We start from the raw sequence: 22,414 nt of genomic DNA, 5'->3' as shown, positions 1-22,414 counted from the left end.
CTCTGATTTCCTTTAATTTTAATTTGCAGATAATATTAGATACACAACAGCGTAGATACACAACATGTTATGTAATATTATGCATTCAATGAATAACACTGAGAATTTGATGAAAATTGAAAAGTGCATCTCTAATTGATATTTAGTATTAGAGTCTCACGTTTCAACAAAATCTGCCGCGGTGGTTTCCCGATACGAATCCATTTATGAATAGCTTTCAGTTTGATTACTAGTTTTACTAATAATTACTTTAGTCTCATCGCGTTGAATGCAGTTCCACATTGAAGTAGTCCAGTTCTCGCTTGCTAAAACAAATTACGAACCATGGAATTACTAGTTTTATAGTTTTCTTATAATTTGCTTTTTCATAATATTATAAATATTTATAATCTTTTGCCATAAATGTATATCTAACAATCTTTATCTACGATTTTTTGTTCGAAAAGTCTGAGGAATATCTATTGCACACGTTAAACGTACGTAAATTATTATGCACAATCAACTATGCTAAACGCGGATTCAAAGGTAAGTTTTCTCTTGGATTCATGAATTTCGTAACATGTAAGTACCAAGAGTAAATAAGAGACTCGTGCGATTGCAATAGCAACCGCGGCGATGGACGTAGTGCAGCGATCTCTGAAACGAATTCGGAAAGACCATTTATCATTTACCCCACGTATCAGCGGCGTTGCATATGTGTACGATTACTACACGAGATTATTTGTTATCGGCAATGAATTGATCACTCCATAGCTGTTAATGCTTGATTTGTTTGCGCCGAAATCACGCGTTCGTAATCCGCGAAACCGTGAAACGCGATCTTCTCATTTGGCGTGGCATAGTGAACGAATCAGCCTCGTTGCTAAACTTACGCCGGCGAATTAATTCGCTGATGTTGTACGGTTATGTTTCTGAAATTGTGCGAGGCAAACAGTATGATCGTGGAGTATGATTGAAAGGCATGTGATATGGCGCAAGCCAGGAATAATAGGATATCGTGGTATAACAGAAGCACCTAAAGAGCTCTCCATTGTGACTGTTAATGTGCGAAGTTCAATATTCCCTTATATAACATTGCGATTTTATTTCTTATAGAACGTTGGAATTTCATCTCTCTCTCGTCTCTGTAATAATTTATTTAACTTAATGAAGCTTAATGAAAACGTGGTCTAGTTTTTTAACTGGACCACAATGACAATCACTTTGCTGTCGTGGAAGCTTGACTCTAATGCGATTGCCGCAATTGCGCGATCATGAGGAGCGAATTAAGAGTTTTCCTTGTACATGATTTATCGCGCGAAATCCGCGACGAATATCCAGTCGAGAATAATGTTACGACTGCGTGTTACGGTGGACGCATCCACCTCTGGACGGACAATGCTATAAATCGCTCCGTACCCATAAGAGACTAACTCCTCGTTTATCATGCGCTTTTCTGTCCGCTCTCTCCGACCAACCGCGAAGAAATATTTCTCGTTGCAAGAAGAGCGTGCGAGAAGAATCTGAAATTGTAAGATCCATTCTTACGCCACCGACAAATGCCAGTGTATGTGAAAGCTTTACTTTTGCTACGATATTGCACTATATTGTTCTCTTATAATATATAGGCTGCTCAACCATCAGCACTGAGGATTAATGGCTTCATTATATGAAATTGCAAAAGTTTAAATGCATGCGTGAGCATATGTTGACCGCAAGACGTTTTTAGTAATATCGCGATAAAATGGAATTTACTTGAAATATTTCAAAAGATAAAGCTTTCTTGCAAATATAGATTTTTTGTCGAGGAGAAAAGGCGTCTTTGTTTATTATAAATGTTAAAAGCGAATATAACTGTATTGTGTCAGAAAAAGGTAAAAAGATTGTTGTATTTAACGCGTTAAATACGCGACGCAAACACAATCTCGTTTTTCATTAAATCCATGATTTGCACTGCGTTTCTATCCTACACGAATATAAGCGAAAATTACCAAGTTGTATCCTGTTCTCTTTGTAAGCACTGGCAGATTACAGGACTACAGCTATGGTGACGCAAAGCCATGGGAATTATGATACTGCCGGAAATTACGCTGTCACGTAAAAAGAATGTTACGATCCTTGGAAAATTATAGTCGTCCAATGGTACCGAGATTTATGTAAACATCTTAGATGGTTCAAACGTAAGGGATGATTGAAAGCTTCATTGATATTCGAAAATTGAAAACAAATAAAACAATAGCATCCTTTCTCTTTGAAAATAATTAAAATAGCTTATTTAAATGCAATCTATGTTCTCAACAAACTTTCAAGATCTACAAGGTCTTAGCTTTCGGATGAAAATACTTGACTCTTTAATTCAATTATTTAAATGCATGTAGACAATTTCAAATAAATTGGATTAACATTTTCAAGAGAATTTATAAAACGAATCAAATAAAAGTTTATTAATGAAATATTTATTGCTGAATATTTCATTTGTCTTATTATAGATATCTATTATATATAATATAAAATATATTACACTATTTTAATATCACAAATCCTGAATTTATTTGGATTTTGATAACTGTAATTTTTGGACATTATTCATCCGATTCTACAGCTCCAGGCTAAAGTAAAATTAATTTGAAATTATCCAAAACCTTTGATATCATTATCTATTTATCTTATTGAAACCTCTTTATGGCGAGAATATAGGATATCTCCTACATCTTTCGCGACACATCCCGCAGAAAAATGGTTGCGCGAAAACGTGCACTGGTACATGTACGCACCAACCATAAATCGCGCGACACACGTAAATGCTGTTCACTTCATTTTTCATGTGCTACCGTGTCTCTAGAACAAGGTGAATAAACGCAGGCGCACTGCGAAGTCAGCTCTCGCATATAGGCAGGATTGTATGAAATCCTGCAAAAAATGTGCTTCGAATGCAAAATATCGAGTATAAAATTGCAAAATAATCTGAAAGATGTATCTTAGATATAAAATGCAACTCGCTAGTATAGAAATGTGGGGTTCCGAGCGAATTAAAATTATTTTTTTCGACATTACTAATTTTATTATTACACGGTTGTTCGGGATAACTGTTAGATTAATATATTTATAATGTATTTATTGTAGTATATTAAAAGATATTTGATTATTTTTAGATATATGTATAAAATCTACATATTGCCGTCAATTTCTAGAACTGACTTGATATGATATCTCAAATCATTTTCGGCGAGATATTCACTCGTCACTACTTCAAATGCATGTCATTTCCTTGAGTTGTATCTAACTAGGCTTTTGCAGAGTCTGTCAGGCGTGATCTCTTTGGTCGACGCGCTGCCAAGTTCGTCAAGTTTCTCCGTATAATTTACATACGTGATTAAAATTTGCCTGATTACGAAACGTCACCAGCTCGTTTCTGCGAGCTAACTAGTCCCTTTGTGATATCCTGTGAATATAACTCGGTAGAGTTTTGTCGTACGACTCGAATATAAATTTTTCGCCGGTCTAATATAATTTCTCTCATTCAGTTATTTTCACACGCTCTAATTAATCTATAAAGAATTTATAAGTGTAATAAATCTATATTTGCTGCAAAAGTATACAATATGATACAATTATGTTACTGACATCCGAAATAAATATCGAATTTTCGATATTTTTGTCCAGGAATTGCCTCGTTTGCAAAGCAATCAATATCGTGATGCCTGAAGCTACCTGTATTAATGCAGGCATACCAAATTTAAGGGAACGCGGATTAAGCGAGTGCATGGTGTACCGACAGGATAGCATTTCCGGTCGGTGCACGGACCCGCCCCCCAAGCCGGTGTATGTAGTTTACATGCGTAATTGAGGCAGGAGGGGGCTTCGTTACGAAACCACCACTGCCATCCTCTCCCTTGCGCAGCCTGTTGATCACTCTGCGATTCTCCCGCACTCGTCGCCCCTAATTAGTAGTCGAAATAACACCCTGGCCAGTGCCCGTGACTGACTCGTGTTTGCAGCCTAGGGGTGCTACCCATATCCGTTAATTATCTCGCCGCAGCTGTTTGTCCAGCACGTTTGTTATCGCATCTATGATAAATGACATATTAGTCGTAAATCATCATAAGTATCTTTTTCGCTGGATAAAAACATTCGCGGATATTTATTATCGGATTAATTTTTAATCGCATAGTAATGACATATGCGCTTGTGGCTTGATGATTTGATCTTGACTGGAACAACTTTTCATCCGAGTAAAAATAGATTGACATATTAATCTATTTTGCATCTATATACTTTATTTAACATGGAGACTGTCATCAAAGAAATCAATAAACGTGTATACCAAATGATTCTTATATTTTACTCCTAAAGAAAACTTTTATCGGTTTTTTCATGATGCTGATTTGATTATCTAATCATCTAATGTATGTCATTTTATGTCACTTTATAGCACTTTATGTCATCGTGCAATTTAAATAAAACAATTTTGTTATTTTCTATTTTAAACATATAATGATTTATATTTCATGAATATTGTAATGAATATTGTACAGCATAAGATATAGTATGTTATTTATAAAATAACATACTATATCTTATGCTGTCCCAGTCACACATACACACACACGTACTGCATTACTTCATACTGTCCAATAACTTTAATCGGAAATATTTTGACAGTTTGTATGCTCTTTGCAACCGAAAATGCTTTGCATCGAGAGAGAATCAAAATATTTGTTTCAAGTTTTTCAAAGGTAGAGTCAACATTGACTTTAGAATTCAGAAATCGATCTATCTAGTACGGGGTAAATTATTTTCTCACATTGATGTATTATTTTTCGATTATATTATCACGAGAGAGCCGTCGAACTTTTGAAGAACTATCGAAATTTTTGTCGTTCGAGAGAGTTTGCAAAGAATCACACGGTCTGCGGTTCGTTCGAGATGTTATCATTCAATTATGGGATTTAACTCTCACGCACACGCACGCAATACAACGAAACAAGTGCGAAAGAGGCAACGGGGCATAAAATAACGCAGACCAGCTTTTCTCTGTATTATTTTATCTTTGCTCTTCACTTTGAGGAACTTATGTTGGACCATTTGACATTTTGCAATATTTCGAAACATGAAGAACAATAAAAGAAAACATTTTTTTTAAATAAGATGCATTCTTTGAACTAGTTTTTTGGAGAAAATCATGAAAAGAAGATATTTATCTTATGTATTTATATAAAAGGAACAAATAAAAAATATTTATTAAAAAATTACTTATTAAATATCTTACTTAAATATTATAGAAAATTATTATAGAAAAATGTCAACACTAATTGAACACGGAAGAACAAAATTTTACAAAATATTATTACTATTATGTGATATATTATGACAATTCTCATTTTATCATTCATATTCTCTCTCTTAGCAATTTTTACCTTGTATTAATATCTCTCCGTGTGAACGAATGCTGTAATGAATGCAATTCGATATGTTCTTAGATATTTTTTAAACGCAAATAAAAGAAAGGGAGATATCAGGACCGATAGATTAATGTATACGAGTGATAATCTCGCTTTCTCTACTTCGGTCTCACGGCAGCAATATCGAACACGCGTATTCAGTAATCTCGTTACTCATGGCAAGGTATACAAGGGTGCGCGATGTGAGACAATGTCACATAATTCCAACCATTAATTATATAAACAGTTATGCGGCATTAAAGGAAATGACTTCGTGCATGAAGATAGGCAAATGCGTATGCGCGCGATAGTTATGCGACTAAATGACTGATAACGCCGTTGTAACATGTACGTTCGTTGCATGTAGCATGCATGCTGAAACGAGGCAATCCTGCGCGCAATTAAGCCGTGAGTATTCGCGCTACGAGGGCGGCATTCGCGTAAAAAATTATTTCCTTCCTGTGCAGCAACTGTACGAGTCTTATATATTCTCTTGTATTGCTGATTTGATATCAGAAAAGAGAACTTAAAAGGTTTAATAGTGCAGTATCAGTATTTAAAGAAGATTGAGAATATGTTATAATTTGGGATAATTAATTCATTAAATTTCTTAATTATAATTAATGAGTTACGAGAAAATTCGGATCAGCAAAGTGCTGAAACTGGAATTTAATGGAATTAGCGATCATTCATATTCTAAACACGGTTGCTTGATCTATTTGATGCGCTGAATTTTCTAGTCAGTCTGAATTCTTTCTCGGACAACAGACTTCGTTGTCTTTCTCCCTGCAGGCTTTCCAGCTTGTGTAAAAAATAAAGTCACGTCGCTCCGAAACGTTCAGCTCGAAAAATAGCGAGAGACACGTCGCGGGTAAATACACGCGGAACGACGGTAATCCGGAAATGCGCTTGAATGACCAGCGTACCGGGGCCTGTGCAACGAGGGTTATTTCCGTGGGTTTAGCCGCGAAACCAAACAAACCGGGGGTGAGTCGGAACGAGTTGGTGAATGGTACACATCGCTTAACCGATCATCGAAACGCGCGAGTCTCCGCGTAAGCGTGCGAACGTAGCCAACGTATCTACGAAAAGGCTATTTGCGTTGCTCTCTACCCTTTTCGCTTACGGTCCCATCTCACCCTTTTTCCCGTCTCCTTCAGCCCTTATCTTCTAGCTACGTCGGCGAAAGGAGGTTTTTCGAGATGTTTGTTTAAAGGGTTCGCCCTGAGCAGCACCATCATGAGCGAGGCTCATGCTAATGCAATATTCAGCAGTGTATAGCCGCGGGTTATCCTAATTAAAATCTCCCGCTATTCAACCCCTTCGCCGCTCCGTTTGCCCCGGTCCGTTCTGATTCTGTTCTTATAAGTACGTGCGTTCTCGCGCGGGATTTTACTATGGCGTACGTAACTAGACGAAAAAATGGGAGCAAAAGTGAGGAAGATATTCTGTGAGCGAAAAATGAAATTTTTCTAATAGGTCTTTCACCTTATAAGATGTTGCAGTATTGAATAAATTAAATGAATTTTTGAATTTCATGTCTTTTAATCTTAATTTTTTGAAGTCGAAGAATAAGTCGAAGAAGTTTGAAGTCGGTTAACAAATTCGAACGCAGCTTCTCAAAGCTACAGCATTGTATTATTAACAATTCTGATGTTCTTCGACATTTTCTCTCATTGTTATCATTTATTATTCTTAAAGAAAAATATCTTATTACGTGTATAAATAATATAAAATATATCATCGCAAATCGCACAAAATATCAAGTAGTGATTTGTTCAGAAATTGGGAATATTTACTCTCACGTTTATATTCATATCGACATTATGATTTATACAAACAACAGTACTATTGTATTAGCAATTTGTCGCAAGACTGTTGCGATTTTCAATAAAACCGGGTTACTCATTGTCGACGATATTGCTTTATTTTTGTCGGCATTTCTCACTTGTTGCTACATCGACCGCAGAATATTTTCCCGGCACCTGCATCAAACTGATATAAAGCACCATGTTTGTACATTTGTGTCTGTGTTATAGGGTTTTCCAGCTCGTGAGATTTCCGAGTAATCATAAAAAGCTACGATGACTTCTTTTGATAGTTTTGTTAAGAAAAGATCAACCTTAAATTTTATAAGGAACTATACCATACTTAGTTTCTGCTAAACATTCAAGGAAATTCTGTACAAAAGAATACAACAAATAAGTATGGTAACTTTAAAAAACTTTATATATGCATATAGGGAAACTTTAAGGAATGTATAATTGTTTTGTTTAAAAACTAAGAATCTAGAGATTATTCCCACCTATCCGCAACATCAAATAGTAAATAAACCCTTGCCGGTAAAATTACAGTGGTTTCAATCTCTGGTAAATAAACCTTCAACCGAGTAGTGGAAATGTGACCTGTGTGGTCAGACACTAGTAGATATAGCTGTAAACTACCGTGCGATAACGCTCGAACGTGTGCATTGTGTGCATTGTGCATTCGCGTATTCGCGAACAACAGTGTCTTCCATTATGAATAAAGCGACTGATACTCTCGTAAATTCTGAGAACCTCATAAAATGCTATTTTTAAATGTATAGAATTAATTTTCGTTTTTCTCTATTATATAATTTATTATGGACATGAGAGTTATTCATTGTTTACAAGAATTTCTTTTATTATGAAAAAAAGATAATACAAGTTAAACACAATAAAAATAACAAATGACGAAGAAAATGATTAAGATATTAAATACTAAATTATATTTGCAATTGAATTTAATATTTATAAAGTTCTAAGTAAATTATTTCTAAGCACTCAAGAAAAAGATAATTTTATTTATGTGAAATCATGATTTCTTGAATTAATTAATGCCATATATATTCCAAATAAGTTTGTTGACCTGGATCCTCGAAGTTACATAAACGCTAGCTGCAAATGCACAGGGTGGCTGCAATCGCGCGGTACGTCACGCAACGTAAATAATAGTGCACGTCGTGCGGCACGTACTGCCGTCATGCGCGTCAGTGCAAATAATTGCGATTGTTGCAAAATAAGTGCGCTGCTGAGTGAAAATGTAATTTCGCGATTTGCGACAAAGAAAGCCATTGATATTCGCGACATGTCATCTCCTGCTTTGATCCTTTGCTATCGAGCTGATCTTAGAGGCGAGAATTTCATTAAACTTTAGGAATATAAAATCTTTGGGAATATAAAAGACTAGACAGAAATGTAAGTTGTAAAAAAGAAAAACATGAGAAAAATAAGTTATCATATATTGCTATACGATTTCCATTTTTCTTTGAAATAATGTGACTTTATCTACCTATATAAGAATAATTACAATATATATTATAAATGTTACATTTTTCTCCTTTATCCTTTATTTCAGCAATTATAAAAAGATTTGTAACATTACTAGTTATATCTAATTTTCAATATTTCCAAGAGTGATTCTGTAGAAATTAAATTAAAACCGTTTTCTATGTACTTTTGCTTTTGATCAATTATATAAACGTTTGTTATTTATACAATTATAATTAGAACTCTTTCTCATGAAAAAGATATCTTTGTTTACAGGAAGCTAACAAATGATTTTCTCTTTCTTGCTCTTCCTCTTCGCGCCGATTAATATCATTTTTTGTCAGTTATATAAAAGTACGAGTTACATAAAGTTTCATTTTTCGATCTCCTTTCTTTCGGTGGAAGCAACCGGGGAGTAAACAACCCCGTTTAATCCCGGGACGAGACTCTTATCGTTTCTTTTATGCATACTTCGTAGACCTCGTTAGCGCACTATGTTCTACATACTTTTTCAACTACTTACTATTTAACGGGGCATTTTTTAATTTAGCGTGCGCACACGGGCATCTGCGGATGAACACTTTGCGTGGATATTAAAATTCCTTCGAGATTCTTTTCAAGTTTACCGCTCTTTCTCTCCGAGTAGGGAGCTCCGCCGAGAGGTAGTTTAACATTCTTTAACGGTAGTGCGGCTATCTATATACGCATTTATTGATTCTATTATATGTATATCGTATTTCTTTATATCTCTCTTGTTGTGTATAAATCTTAAAAATATTATAAAATGATACTTTTAGTAGAAAAATATTCAAATTGCAAAAGTAAAAAGTAAATTAAAAAATATTAAAAATCATGGAGTTAATAAGAGATGAAAAATAGATGAAATAAAAAAATTGACAAATGTTGGATATTGAATTTATCATATGTATAAATTTAAAAATAAATATTAAAAATTTAAATTAAACTGACATTTTGTTTTTTTATTTATTAAGAGCAAAAATGATTAAGATAATAACTCTCAATCAACTCTACATTCTAATTTTCAATATTGCTAGCGTAATTAATTACATTTCTCGCTATCACGTTTAAAAATTCAATTCTAAAAGTGCATTTAAATGTATTTCCGCTTCTGGCCAATCACGACACGCACTAAAAACCGATGTGTCGTCTCGTGCAATGCGACTACAAGTGTACAAATGTAAAACGCGCTTTACTACGATCGGAGTTTGCGCTTGGAATCACGGTTTTTCGTCTGTTTTCTTCCTTTCTGTGGCAAAAAAACACGTGGAGTAATCGACTGAATAAAAAGCTGTCTGAATGAGAAGAAAGCGAGTGAGAGTGTATTCGCGCGCGTATTCACGGAAACTCGTACACGCGTTCGTGAGAGTGAGGGAACCGTGACGGGAAACAGCAGCGGCGGAAAAAGTGCGGGAAATCACGCTGTTTCGATGCCATTTCCATGGAAATTGAGCACCTCGAGAGGGCCCGCCAGGCTCTCCAGTCGCTTTTCGACATCTCGATTCACGCCGTGCGATAAAGTACGAGAAAGATGGAAAAAGAGTATACGTGCGAATTATCAGCCTCTTCTCTCTTTCACTCTTTTCTTAAAAGAGCAAAACGAAGGAGAAATGGAGAGATTAACTGACAGACCAATTTAATACGTTGAAAGTTAGGAAATTATTAAATACAAAAATTGAAAATACATACATGGACATATATAATTAATAAAACTATCAGTGAAAGTTACTATACAAGCTAAACAAATTCGCAAAACAAATTCTCCAGTCAAGTTTAAATATGAAATAAAATTTTTTCTTAACTATAAAAGACATCACAATAGTTGTGTAAGGAATAATCTAATATATGTTTTGTCCTTATAATATTTTTTTATTACTTTGGTAATTGTTATCTCTTGTTAAATTAATATGTACAAGAGACCGTTATGGTAAATCGTTACCATGACAAAATATGTTTGCGACAAAATATGATGCGAAAACGGCAATGTTCCAGGAAAAAAAGGAAGAAATAATATGCGCAACGACAAACAATAAATACGTAACAATAAATACTAAATAAATACGAGATGTAACAGCGAAACAAAGATATTGAAGCATAAATTGAAACATATACGGTTGCACTGCTGTTTGAAAATAATTACGCGCAACACTGCATTTATTGTGCGCAGGATGTATTGTTTTTCTTTTCTTTTTTTCCCCAAAGGTCCAAAATATCATAATTTTTCTTGAGTTTGTAGTAACTAATGCATATGAAATGTTGCTATTTCGTTGGCGTATTATATATGGAATATATATGTATATACTAAAAATTTCAGTACAATCAAATGTTTTCAACGCAAAACAATTATTTTTATCTCTTTTTTCTTTATTTATATGTTTATATCTATCTTTTAGGATATCTATATTTATATATTTCGGTATTTATTTATTTATAATATATATATTTTCTAAACTATATATACATATATACACACACACATATATATAAGGTTGTGTGAGCCTTTTGGAAAATGCATTACATGCCATCGAGAGTATGATTTTGAGAGAGGCCATTTCGGAAATATCGTCGTAACATATCCAGTGACGAAACGCGACTTGAACCCGATGGGATCGGCAAAATGGTTTTATCGATCAATTGCCACGCACATGTGTGTGCGAGTGCACTTTCAATAGGACTCGTGCGGTAACTCTCTTTGAACCCGCAACCTCTTTCATTTAGGCTATTTCGATAGATCGCCATTTTTTTAGCTCTTTTACACCGAGTTTGATATTCCTTTAGTAGAATTTCGTGCGAACGAGTATCGATAATATTGCAATTCGCCGACAAGTACGGTAAAAACGAATGCTACTTCCCGATTGAGAGCATGATACAATATGAACGATCTAAAAATCAAATCGTTTATTTATACATACATATATTTATATATATTTTATATAAAATCTCTTCTCGATTTAAGATCAAATCGAATTTGGAGAGATTGATAAACAAAATAATCATCTTGAAATGAAGAAAATCTTTGAATTATAAACTTTCCTAAACTTCTATAATTATTAATTTATAACTTTTATTGTATTACGATTTTTCCTTGTAATGCGTAAAACAGTTAGTACACTGCATAATAATGCACAGAATTCTTATTCATGATTTGCAAACAGTGCTCTGTTGCTTCCAGAGAAAATCGTGAATCGGCAGAACATACAAAACTTATATTCGAGATCGATCGGTTTTCATTTCGTTTATTCGACAGTTATTTGTGCACTTCCATTTATGAAGTACATTTTTCATGCCGCAGTCCATTCATTGGTTATACTTTGTCATCAATAATAAATATTATTGATCGAGCAAGGGAATTTCTTTTACTTTCCTTAAACGTTTCTCCAGTTATTGACGTTATCGGACAATGTGCGCGTTTAATTGGTCTACTTTTTAAAATGTAACACCAGACAAACGCAAATATTGTAATAGCAATCTTCTCAGAGTTAAATTCTTCACGAAGTAATGTATTTATAGAAGAAAGATAATTATTTTTTATTAATAATAATGTTAATATCTAGTGTATATATATATTTTATTTATATATAAATATATTTTGTTTTATTGTCTTATTAATATTAATGTATCTTGGCAAAATGTTTCTCGCTGGAGAAAACAATGTCATGTCGGGAATATTCAGTCAGAATCGTTGACATTCTTTGTAACGAACTATAGATATGCAACAAGGCCGCCGCAAGAAAACAGGAAGTGCCGGGAACGAGAATAGTAACGGAAAGAGAAATTTCAGTCGAGAGACGAAGTTCTATTCTTCTCTCATATGAATCGAAAGGAAGAAACGGGAATTCGCGTTTGAAAAAATTTCACGCGAATTGAAACATCTGCCTTTTCGTCCTAACCGACATCACAATATATGCCATGAATTTAAAAAATCTCAAAGGAGATATAGTTTCCCTTGTATTATTCTCTTTTAGATACGCCGATTTTCAAAATTCTCTAAAAGCGCATGCTCCGATTTATAAAATATGTTATCAAAACGAAGTATCTAGATATTATACTTGAGATATTCGAGGATTGATATAAAAGATAAATTTCAATACTGACTGTTCGCCTCAGGACGGTCCTTACGGTTTCCACGTCCTGTCGTGTGGGCCGTGTGGGCCAACGCGCGTAGACGACGCCGCTGAGCAGGATAACGAACACGCTGATCCAGATGGTCCATGTCAAGATGTTGCGTGTCCTGGCGAGTAATTTACGCGCCGTCCTTGTCGAGATCACTTCCTGCGTCGGTATCTCCAGTTTCTGCGCCCGTCTCAATATGTCCTGAAGTCGCCTTTTGGCTTGCTCCACGTCCGGCACTACCATCTTATCCACCCTTATTCTTGTCCTTCTTCAACCTTCCCCTCGTTCTCACTACGTCGATCCCAATCCTGCAGGACTGCGCGCTCGCACGCAGGGTGGCTCACCAAGGGTTCACGATGGAGACATTAAGGGTCGGCGGGATTGTAAGACCGTTTCATGTAGAGTGCTCCTCGTCCTCGTAACAGCGCGTTCTCGATTTTCTGCAAAATTTACCCCATCGTCTGACTTTCCATTTTCCGAGAGCCGCCTTCATCTTTGTGCGATGTGCAAGGGATGCGACGCAACCATGCTCGCACACGTCCGCGAAGTCTTTCTTAGCTTGTGATTTTCTTCGATATCTCTAGCAATTTATGAAAGATGAACTTACGAAATATTTTTCACAATTCTAAGATCTTGTTTTACAACTCGAGCAAAACGTGTCTGCTTTCAAAAACTTTTTCAAGCGATTTTTGAAAATTGTTTTATTAATTAATATGTCAAATAATAAACATAATTGCGACTAATGTATATCGATACTTGATGTGTCAGTTTTGATACTCGTCCGACTTAGTACTATCAATCAAAATTAGAAGGAGACAATAGTCTTTACTCGTTCCGGGCTACATAATACCAGGAGATGATGGTATGCAAGTGATCTAATATTAAACGAGTCGGCACTTAATTCCGATGAAAGAAGAGTTCGAAAATACCGAACTGCTCTCTGCCTCCTCTCGCTGCCTCGCGCCCAACCTTCGACCCGAGCCAGTAATCGATTCTAGAGTTATTCCCGCCACACCGCGGTAATTACCTAATAATTCCGAGCTCGATCCCATCCCTTCTCTCGACATGGATGATGCACGCGGAAACTCGTCCCTAATTTCCTCCTATGTGAAAGTTCGACCTACTTTCGGTGCAACTCCTAGAATTATAAAGGCGTGCACACGTGACAAGCACGCTAACGATTTGACGTGCGATGCATCATGAAGAACAAATATCAAAAAGTCAAGTTCTTAATTATTTAGATAACGATAAAAAAATGAACAGCACGTATAAAAGATAGTTCGAATAACCAAGCTTGAAAATTTATTATTTTCTCTCAATTATTGTCACCTTCTATTTTGCTAATCAGCTCGCATTTTACGCGTCTTAAAAATTTCCGATAATTCCGTCGCTCGTTTTTTATAAATTTCGCAAAGGAAACTCGGCTGGCCTTTTGCGAATTATGTCGTGGCGCGGCGAGTAAGAAACAAATCTTTTGTGAATCTTACGGGAAAACTTTTGTGCCTGGTTGCGCTCCGAGGAGGACGAGAGAAGAGGCTGAAAGAGAGCGGTTTATCTTCTGGAAGTTTTGTCGTGTACGAAGGGAGGAAATACCCTTTCGATCAAACCGCAACGACGAGTCGCGAGAGAGCACCGGGCCAATGTAATTCTCCATCATCTTTCTCTCCGTCGAGGCGTCGATCATTTATCAAACTCGCGTTCAACATTAATCAGTTGCTTCTGTATCGGCAGGAAAATTCGTAGAATTCATGATACGCAAAAGAATTCGACTAGACACAGAATTAACCGCGAAGCATCTAGACTCTATTATAAATTCTATTTCAAATGCTTGTTATAAAGCGAAGTGACCGTACATATTTTGGAAAATCTCTCTCATGAATAATTGAAATATTCGGAATAACATTCATGAATATCTATGTAGCTAGTTTCTTTGTACATATTGTTTTTCTCTGTTTCGCCTTAGAATCGTTTTGCCTTAGAAAATGTTGCTTCAAGATAAGGCTTGCATATTCTGTTCGATTCTAAATACAACACAAAATACAGAGATCTGTAATACGCCCAAAACTGTTTCGAGTTATCAGACTAATGTTTTCATTTACCTTGATACTCTTTTTGGAGTGTTACGGTTTTCTGCTTGTACAAACATCAAACGAACTGTTTATTTTTCTACTTTTTATAGTTTTTTCGCCTTTTTTATTGTCTCTGATTTCTTCACTCTTTCACTTTTAAAATGTTCCTTTAGTTTTACCCTAGGTTTTACCTGAGTGTAAAAAAGTACAATTAGAAATACATATAAACAGGAGCTCTTTTTTAAATTAATATAAATGCAATTAGCGCACGTAAGTAATAACAAATTATTTATCTTTACATAATTCCAAGTAGATTTTACTTAAATGAACTTTTAATGTATAAAACCGCAGAAGAAGATAGCAAACTAGATAGAGAAGATAGAAAAAAAATAGTAGCAAACGAAAGTTTTGTTTAAAAAATTAGGTCAAGATTATGTTCGTTGTTAACTGTCACGAGGCTAAATCACACGAGGCAGATTTTAGCACAAACTTCGGAGCCAAGAGGGTTTAATGTTAAAATGCAGGGAATTTATATGTATATAAACTTGACAAGTAGTAATACTGAGCAGTAAGCAGCGAATCCATTTCGTGCCCTTGCGCGGAATAACTCATTTGACGTTAGCTAAACACGATGAACTAGATTCTGAGACGCGCGTGGGATATCGCTAGCTACGTCTACGAGTCCGAGATTGTCTCGGCAAACACGCTCGCTAATTCATAATCTCTCTGGAGACCGTTCTGGAGATGGAGATGCGCCACACTCGATTACACCCAAAGAGAATCCCTTCGCAGGAAATCCCATTTCGACGAAATTGCGGAAATTTTCTCCGACGAATAGAGAAAATGTGTCAATCAAAATTACTTGCTAGTATGCAATTGTGCAAATAAGGATATGTTTAAATAAAATATATTTAAGCACAGCGCATTCATATAGAATATACAGCTTACTAAAACTGAAGATTCATCATAGAATATTTAACTGATTTTATTTAGGTTTTGATAAAAAGATAATTACTGGTATATATAAAGCAATAAAGTATATCATTATGTAAAATGATATAAATGTCAATTACTTTATAAAGCCAATTAAACGTATATCGATATATCGATTAATATGTATATATCGTTCTTGTTTGAAAGGTACTATGTTTTTTTACATGTTTAAGAATGCTGCGAAACATTAAATTCAGAAATTCAAAGAAAAGTTTTTATTCATGCACTTGTATCAGTTTGTTGGAAATTACATTATGATAACTGCATCACCAAAGATAAGAAAATGATCATGTATGATTGCACTTGAGGGACCTCTTGTGAAATAAATTCTATCTAATTGCAAGATTTTTAATTCAAAAGTTCAACTGATGTTCTCGATATTCTCAAGCAAAGAATATTGTTATTTACTGACGCACGAACTCGTCAAACTTGCCTATCTACATATATATATATATATATAAACGGAGATTTTATAATATAAAAAATATATAGCATTCTTCTTTATACCGTTAAAATAAATTTCATTAAAATAAATTTCATTATTATTAAAAAAAGTTTGCTTGTACTCATACAAATCACGATTGAACCAATTAAATTTGCTCATTATTTTAATTAAAAATTCCCACGATTCTACCGTTAAATTATTAATCTTATAAATATAAGAAATATTCTATATTCTTCTAAAACGTTAAAGGTATTGCGATGTAATTTGAACGAGCGAGCTGTTATTAATTAATTAATAATTTTACTAATTTTATTACGTGCAATAAAAGTATTGGTATTTTATTATATAATAATATCATGGTTTTGTTTTCAAAGAATTAATTAAAGAATTCTCTTATAAATTGTTGCACATGTAGTTAATACAGGTCTTTTTAAATAAAGCTGTTATCTATACCGTTTACGTACATTACTCTATGTTGCTAATTATAACAATACGATTTTAACAAACACTATTTTTATGAAGTAACTATACTTTACTGAAGTTACACTATATTTTACTGAAGTTTGAATTATATACCAGTTCTTTCTATTTATATCGTTAGATTCACAGAATCATTTACATCCGAACTTACAGAGATGAATCGTAGCAATACAATTGCTAATACATTGCGACTCGACAATTAAGAGAAGTAAAATTAAAAGATGTGAAAAGTGAACATTTAATTTTGCTATTCACATATCTCGTTAAAATAGATTAATTTTATTTGAGTGCTGTGTGTACACATCGTTCTCCCATTGCCGAAATTAAAATCCGCAACGCGAATTACCGTAACAGTCCAATTGGTTGTCATTCCTGTACGATGAACGAGAATTACATTGATACGCAGTTTGCGTATGTAACCGATTTTGCCTCCGTGAATGTGGCAATCGCGTATCGCTGGAAATCTAATCGCCGTAGGATTTCGACCGGCCAACACTACAACTGGCAACATAGAGAACAATTAAATTCGAGTGCATTCCGTTGGATGTGTCGATTAACTTCTGTCGTTCGCTCGCTGAGCTCATACCTCTCGCTCTATATTGCTCCATATTGTCAATAACGAACTGGCAAGTGATCGCTATAGAATTTTGGTAGGCCAACATGCCACTAGATAATATGTGACGGTTAAATTACCGCAGACATTCTGTCTGCATTAGTTATTTTCATTGCCATCGATACATGAATTACTGATATTGCTACGTATTGCTGGAGGATATCATCCGACCAGTATACACGATTGTAGTACACGAAGTACACGATTGCATTGTCGGAAAGTACACGATTACCTTAATTGACATTGTCGCTGGCGTGGAGCAACTTTATTCTCGTGAAATGTCATTCCGCGTCGCTGAAAATGTGATAATAACTGATAAAAAAATCTTGTAGTTGATCAAGATCATCATTGTCGGATAATATACATTCTAATCGTCGTTCGGGTTGGTCAATCCCGATTGATGCGGGTTGATTGAGTCGACACACATTTCGCCCGCATTGACCAACTCTTGTTATTTGGCCGAACGCGAGCAATTTTTATAATATATATGCGGCATACACTCCCATTGAGATTCTGTTGCCTAGAAAGACCTCGCGGACGAGCAAAGTTTGACTTCGTTCTCGAGATCCTTACTGTGTATATTGTCACTCCTCCCTCGGCGAGGACACTTTTACCCATCAATGACACCAGCGAGACCATGAACGCAACCCCCGACAGGCATGGGAGACACCCCACTGCGTTCGAGTACGCGTTTCGTGTACACTTGTCATAAATCTCTTCTTCTATTCTATTTCAAGCCTTTTTAAGCCATTCTCGTCATCGTGACATTTGTTTTCCGGGACGCGTTTGTGCCGCCGAACAGACGACAATGACCGGAATACGGAAAGCAAGATACAATCCCACGAACGACTGCCCGTATTCCCCGGACGGGCGAGAACTGACCGGCCTTGCCGAGGGTAGCAACCCTTATAGATATACGATGATCGGGCGCGCGCATGTGCCGCACCGGCGGTAACGCCGCGCCACGCTGCGGATTCGGCTGGTGCGGCGCGCTAAAGGAACCCGGCGATTGGTCTGCCACGGGGGTTGTACAAGCAGCTAGCAGCAGGGGTGAAAGTCGGTCGCTCGGGCGGAAAGTGACAGTGATGAGGGCCCCCGTGTGCACGCCGGACGCGATCGCATCGCGCACTTTCCGCGAGCGATCGCTGCGAAGATGTAGATCGACATGTTGCATCAATCTCTTTCCCGCCCGCTGTTTTTAGATATATGAGGGCGAAAACTGATCGAAAATTGATTATATTCGTATATTTAATTCCAATTCGAATCGAGCTGGCTTTACATAATATTAAAGATTCAAATAGGTAAAAAATATATATAAAATGGTGGAATTAATTGCTAATTCATTAATAATTAATTTGCATCAGTTAATATGTTATTACACGTGTTATGAATAATTGTTTTTATATCTGTGGATATATTTTTAAAATGATATTATTATGCATAAAGAGAAATGCACAAATAAAATATTTTAAATTTGGAAAGAAATAAATTGCTAAAGAGAGAGCAGTGTAATGCTTGCGCGTTTGAATATGCATACACACGACCTGACTGAAGTTATTGCGGTGTATATCTAATATCTACAGCAGAACAACGTCGTGCAAGTTTCGACTTGCAGATAAGCCATATAATTTCTAAGTGATTTGCGTATTAACACTATACTAGCATAAATTTAAAAAATGAATAAAAATGGATATGAAATATATTGTACGTCATAAAGGAACGGCTCTTTGGAGATTGTTCTACAACTCAGAGAAAATATCTTATTGTTAGTAATAAATATTCCAGTTAATAAATGGTGTACAATTAATACATAAACAACACATAAAAAGTAAGGATCGCGCGTAAAATCTGCGACGCTCGTAAAACTACATGTTTCTCCGTACAATTCCAGTTCGCCGGAAGAGTTTTACACCCGCTGATTTGCCTTTTTCGTCGAAACGGCATATTCTCGTTGCAGGCAAATATAAAAAAAAAGGAATGGAAAAAAGAGAAAATGCCGTACGCTTGGCGGATCAAAGAAAAACGAGCAACCGAAGTGGTATGCGCGACAACGAAGTTTTTAATTTACGTCACCGAGATACTGCATCGACGACGGCGACGAAAAACGCACGAAACGCGAAATTCGGTGAGAAATATTCTCCTAGGCGAACAGTTCTCATTTCGTTTCGTGTTCAAATATGCGCCCGACTACGCGTGCCGTGGGCACATACTTCCAGTCGCGCTTCCCCTAAAGCCCCCGTAATTGCAAGAATCCTTCAGTGACTTCCTACCGCGCTTTTTCATCCCTCCTTCGCTTCCACCGCTTTTTATTATCCGACCGGATAGTAAACTCGCGCGAAAATGTTCACACGCCACTATTCTAAATCGTAGAGAGCGTTTTTGTAGGATTGTTGGAAACTATGCAGACACACTTACACACCACGAGAAAATCTTAGAAATATTTAACATAAAGTTTATATATAATCTCGAAGTTTGCAACCATAAATCTGATTTTAATCTGATATTATTCTTCTTTCTTAAAAATGCAAAGAGAGGGATGCAAATGCATCTCGCGTGCAAATGTAAGCTTCTGATGTCGCTCGTAGATACCATTAGATACTTCCCTTTTCTCGCAGCTTGCTGACGAGACCGCCACGTGTTTGCACGCGTTTGCAATTCGCTCGCATGTTCAGCGTCGATAAGCGCTATCAGAGGCGTTCCGGCTCATTCGACGCGCGACCAATTACTTTCGCCCCGGACACTTAGCGAAGACAATGGAGGCACGTCGAAGGTGGAAAATCAAGTGGCGGGAAAATAGCGGATTTCGTCACCATACAAATGTCGCATGCAATCGCCTGTGAAGATAACGAGATCGTTAATTAGCGGTCGCGAAAGACAGCGAAAGGGCACGCGAATAAAACGATACAAAAGATTTTTTCCCGCAAAAAAGTCTCGCGAGATGAAGGTCGATTTTGTCCCTTCTAGAGATCTATTCAAATTAGGTTTTTTCCTTGATTATATCAAAATCAGAATTGCAATTAATTATGCCATATATATATATATATATATATATATATATATACATACATACATACATACATATATATATATATATATATATATACATATTGTGTTATATTAAAATTTTATATTATTTTACTGTCTCTAATATTATAACTTGTAAAAAATCAAATTAAAGGCTCTAGCAGGGTATGTAGGGTGAATCGGCTCCAGGCGTAAATTTTGATGACACTTGGCTCAAAGTTAGCTCCCTATATGAGATTTAAGTACACCAAGTTTCAAACATGGGAATCACTTTTTTTAGAAGTTATGTTAATAAATGTGATTTCATGATTTTTGCGAATATCTCAGTGGTGTTTAGAGATATTTATTTATAAAAATACTGGTAGATGCAGGGCCTCAAGACTAATAAAGGACTATATATCAACTGGATTTTGACGCGAAATTCAAATTTTTTAAAAATATTAAATTTTGAAAAATTGTTTTCGACATGTTCCCTTAGAGCTACAATCATAAGTTTTTTTCTATACAATGCTCTACTACAAACCTACCTATCAAAAAATCAACAGCCATGTATCCGTGGTGCAACAGTATGAAAAAAACCATAAACCAACTTTTTCGTTTTTTTGACGTTATTATTCATGAAAATCACATAAAATACATCCGCAGGGTCTATATAGCTTTTATTAGTGTCATATAGTCATATGGTTAATTAAAGATCGCGAAGGATTTCAATTTTATTATAAAATAATTGTAATGAACACACAATTTATTCTTTAATCCTCATCACTATCTTCATTTATTACTGGATCCACCAAGACTGTATCAAAAAGTTTTGTGAGTTTTTCAGCTGGTCTCACAATTTTCAATAAATATCTTGCATGCGCAAGGTAATAAATGACCGCTGCTACATGAGAGCAGCATCCAACCGTTCGATTACCATTTGGACATTCGCAGCAATAACGTGATATACCAGAATATCCATTTCTGTTAGGAACATACTCAACAAAACAACGATATGTTTTCCTACTTATATGTCGAGATTTGATAAGCACTTTTAATATATTGATGTGATCCTTCTGATATTGTAAATAAACCGTACCATCTTCATCAATCATTTCTGCTAAATACGATACAGCTTGAGATAACTGATAAGAACCTGTAAATAAAATCTTCAAGTCTCTTTCAGTCATTTCAGGGAAGTCCAGCAAGTCTTTTGATGTTAAACTACGGAAAGAAAGCTTTCGTCGTATCCATTTTTTGGCTTCGACCTTGGCAAATAGAGTATTTTTTTCGTATCTGCGTAGTTTCATCATATCCACAATTTCGTCTGTGAGGTCATGATCCGAATTTAAACGTTTCCCAAACTTATTATGCAGAAATGATGCAATCTGAAAGTATAATTTGGCGTTTGAAAGCATTTTGTTGTCTAATTTTTGGTCTAATAGCTTGTATTTTTTTTTTCATTATTTCATGAACAGCTTCAACTACCCAGCGAAGCTTTGTGACAAAACGTGATTCGTTAGATTCGTCAGTAGGTAATTACGATATATTTCCTTTTAATGCAGGCATGAGTACTTCGAAACCTTTTTTTTCTAAAAGTGGCTTGACATCTCTAAAACCACGATCAAGAATGAAAATATCTCCTTTCTGTAATAGTTTCGAGAGACTGTTTGGAATATTTAAAATAGATTTTAGTATTTCCGCATCGTTCAGATTGGCGTTGTAAGGACCAAGCATATCAATAATGTATCCGTCTGTGGTGCACAAGGTGAACTTTTTTCTGTCTAGAAAATGATTTTCGCTGATATTCGTTGTTGGTACTCTTTTCATGTCTACAATATGTTCCGTCACTTATGATCATGAGCTTATTCTCTACATTGTACAATTTCTGAGCAATTTCAGATGTATGATTTTTAATCAATTCTTCTCTGGATACAGTATTGATACCAAAGTGACGTGGAAGTATATCT

At 35.6% G+C, this 22,414-nt stretch overlaps 1 protein-coding gene across 6 annotated transcripts in view; it reads right to left on the bottom strand.

The window, feature by feature from the left end:
• Window positions 1-18,344, bottom strand: part of LOC105284108 — an 81,693-nt gene extending 63,349 nt beyond the window's left edge. For 3 of the 6 annotated variants that reach the window (XM_011347370.2, XM_011347365.3, XM_011347372.3), the window contains exons 1-3: window positions 18,015-18,340; window positions 12,824-13,281; window positions 250-305 (exon numbers count right to left, since the gene is read on the bottom strand). In XM_011347370.2, coding sequence (XP_011345672.1) covers window positions 250-305; window positions 12,824-13,084 — 317 coding nt within the window. In that variant the 5' untranslated portion in view covers window positions 13,085-13,281; window positions 18,015-18,340. Of the gene's footprint in view, window positions 1-249; window positions 306-12,823; window positions 13,282-14,940; window positions 15,102-17,174; window positions 17,330-17,414; window positions 17,736-18,014 lie in introns of those variants that run through there. The other 3 variants (XM_011347369.3, XM_026970038.1, XM_026970037.1) reach the window with 3 other exon arrangements.
• Between the last annotated feature and the right edge of the window lie 4,070 nt (window positions 18,345-22,414).

The sequence above is a fragment of the Ooceraea biroi genome, chromosome 6 (genome assembly GCF_003672135.1).
Source record: "Ooceraea biroi isolate clonal line C1 chromosome 6, Obir_v5.4, whole genome shotgun sequence".
Lineage (NCBI taxonomy): Eukaryota > Metazoa > Arthropoda > Insecta > Hymenoptera > Formicidae > Ooceraea > Ooceraea biroi.
Note: the sequence above shows the minus strand (reverse complement) of the source record. Positions and strands in the feature narration are given on the sequence as shown.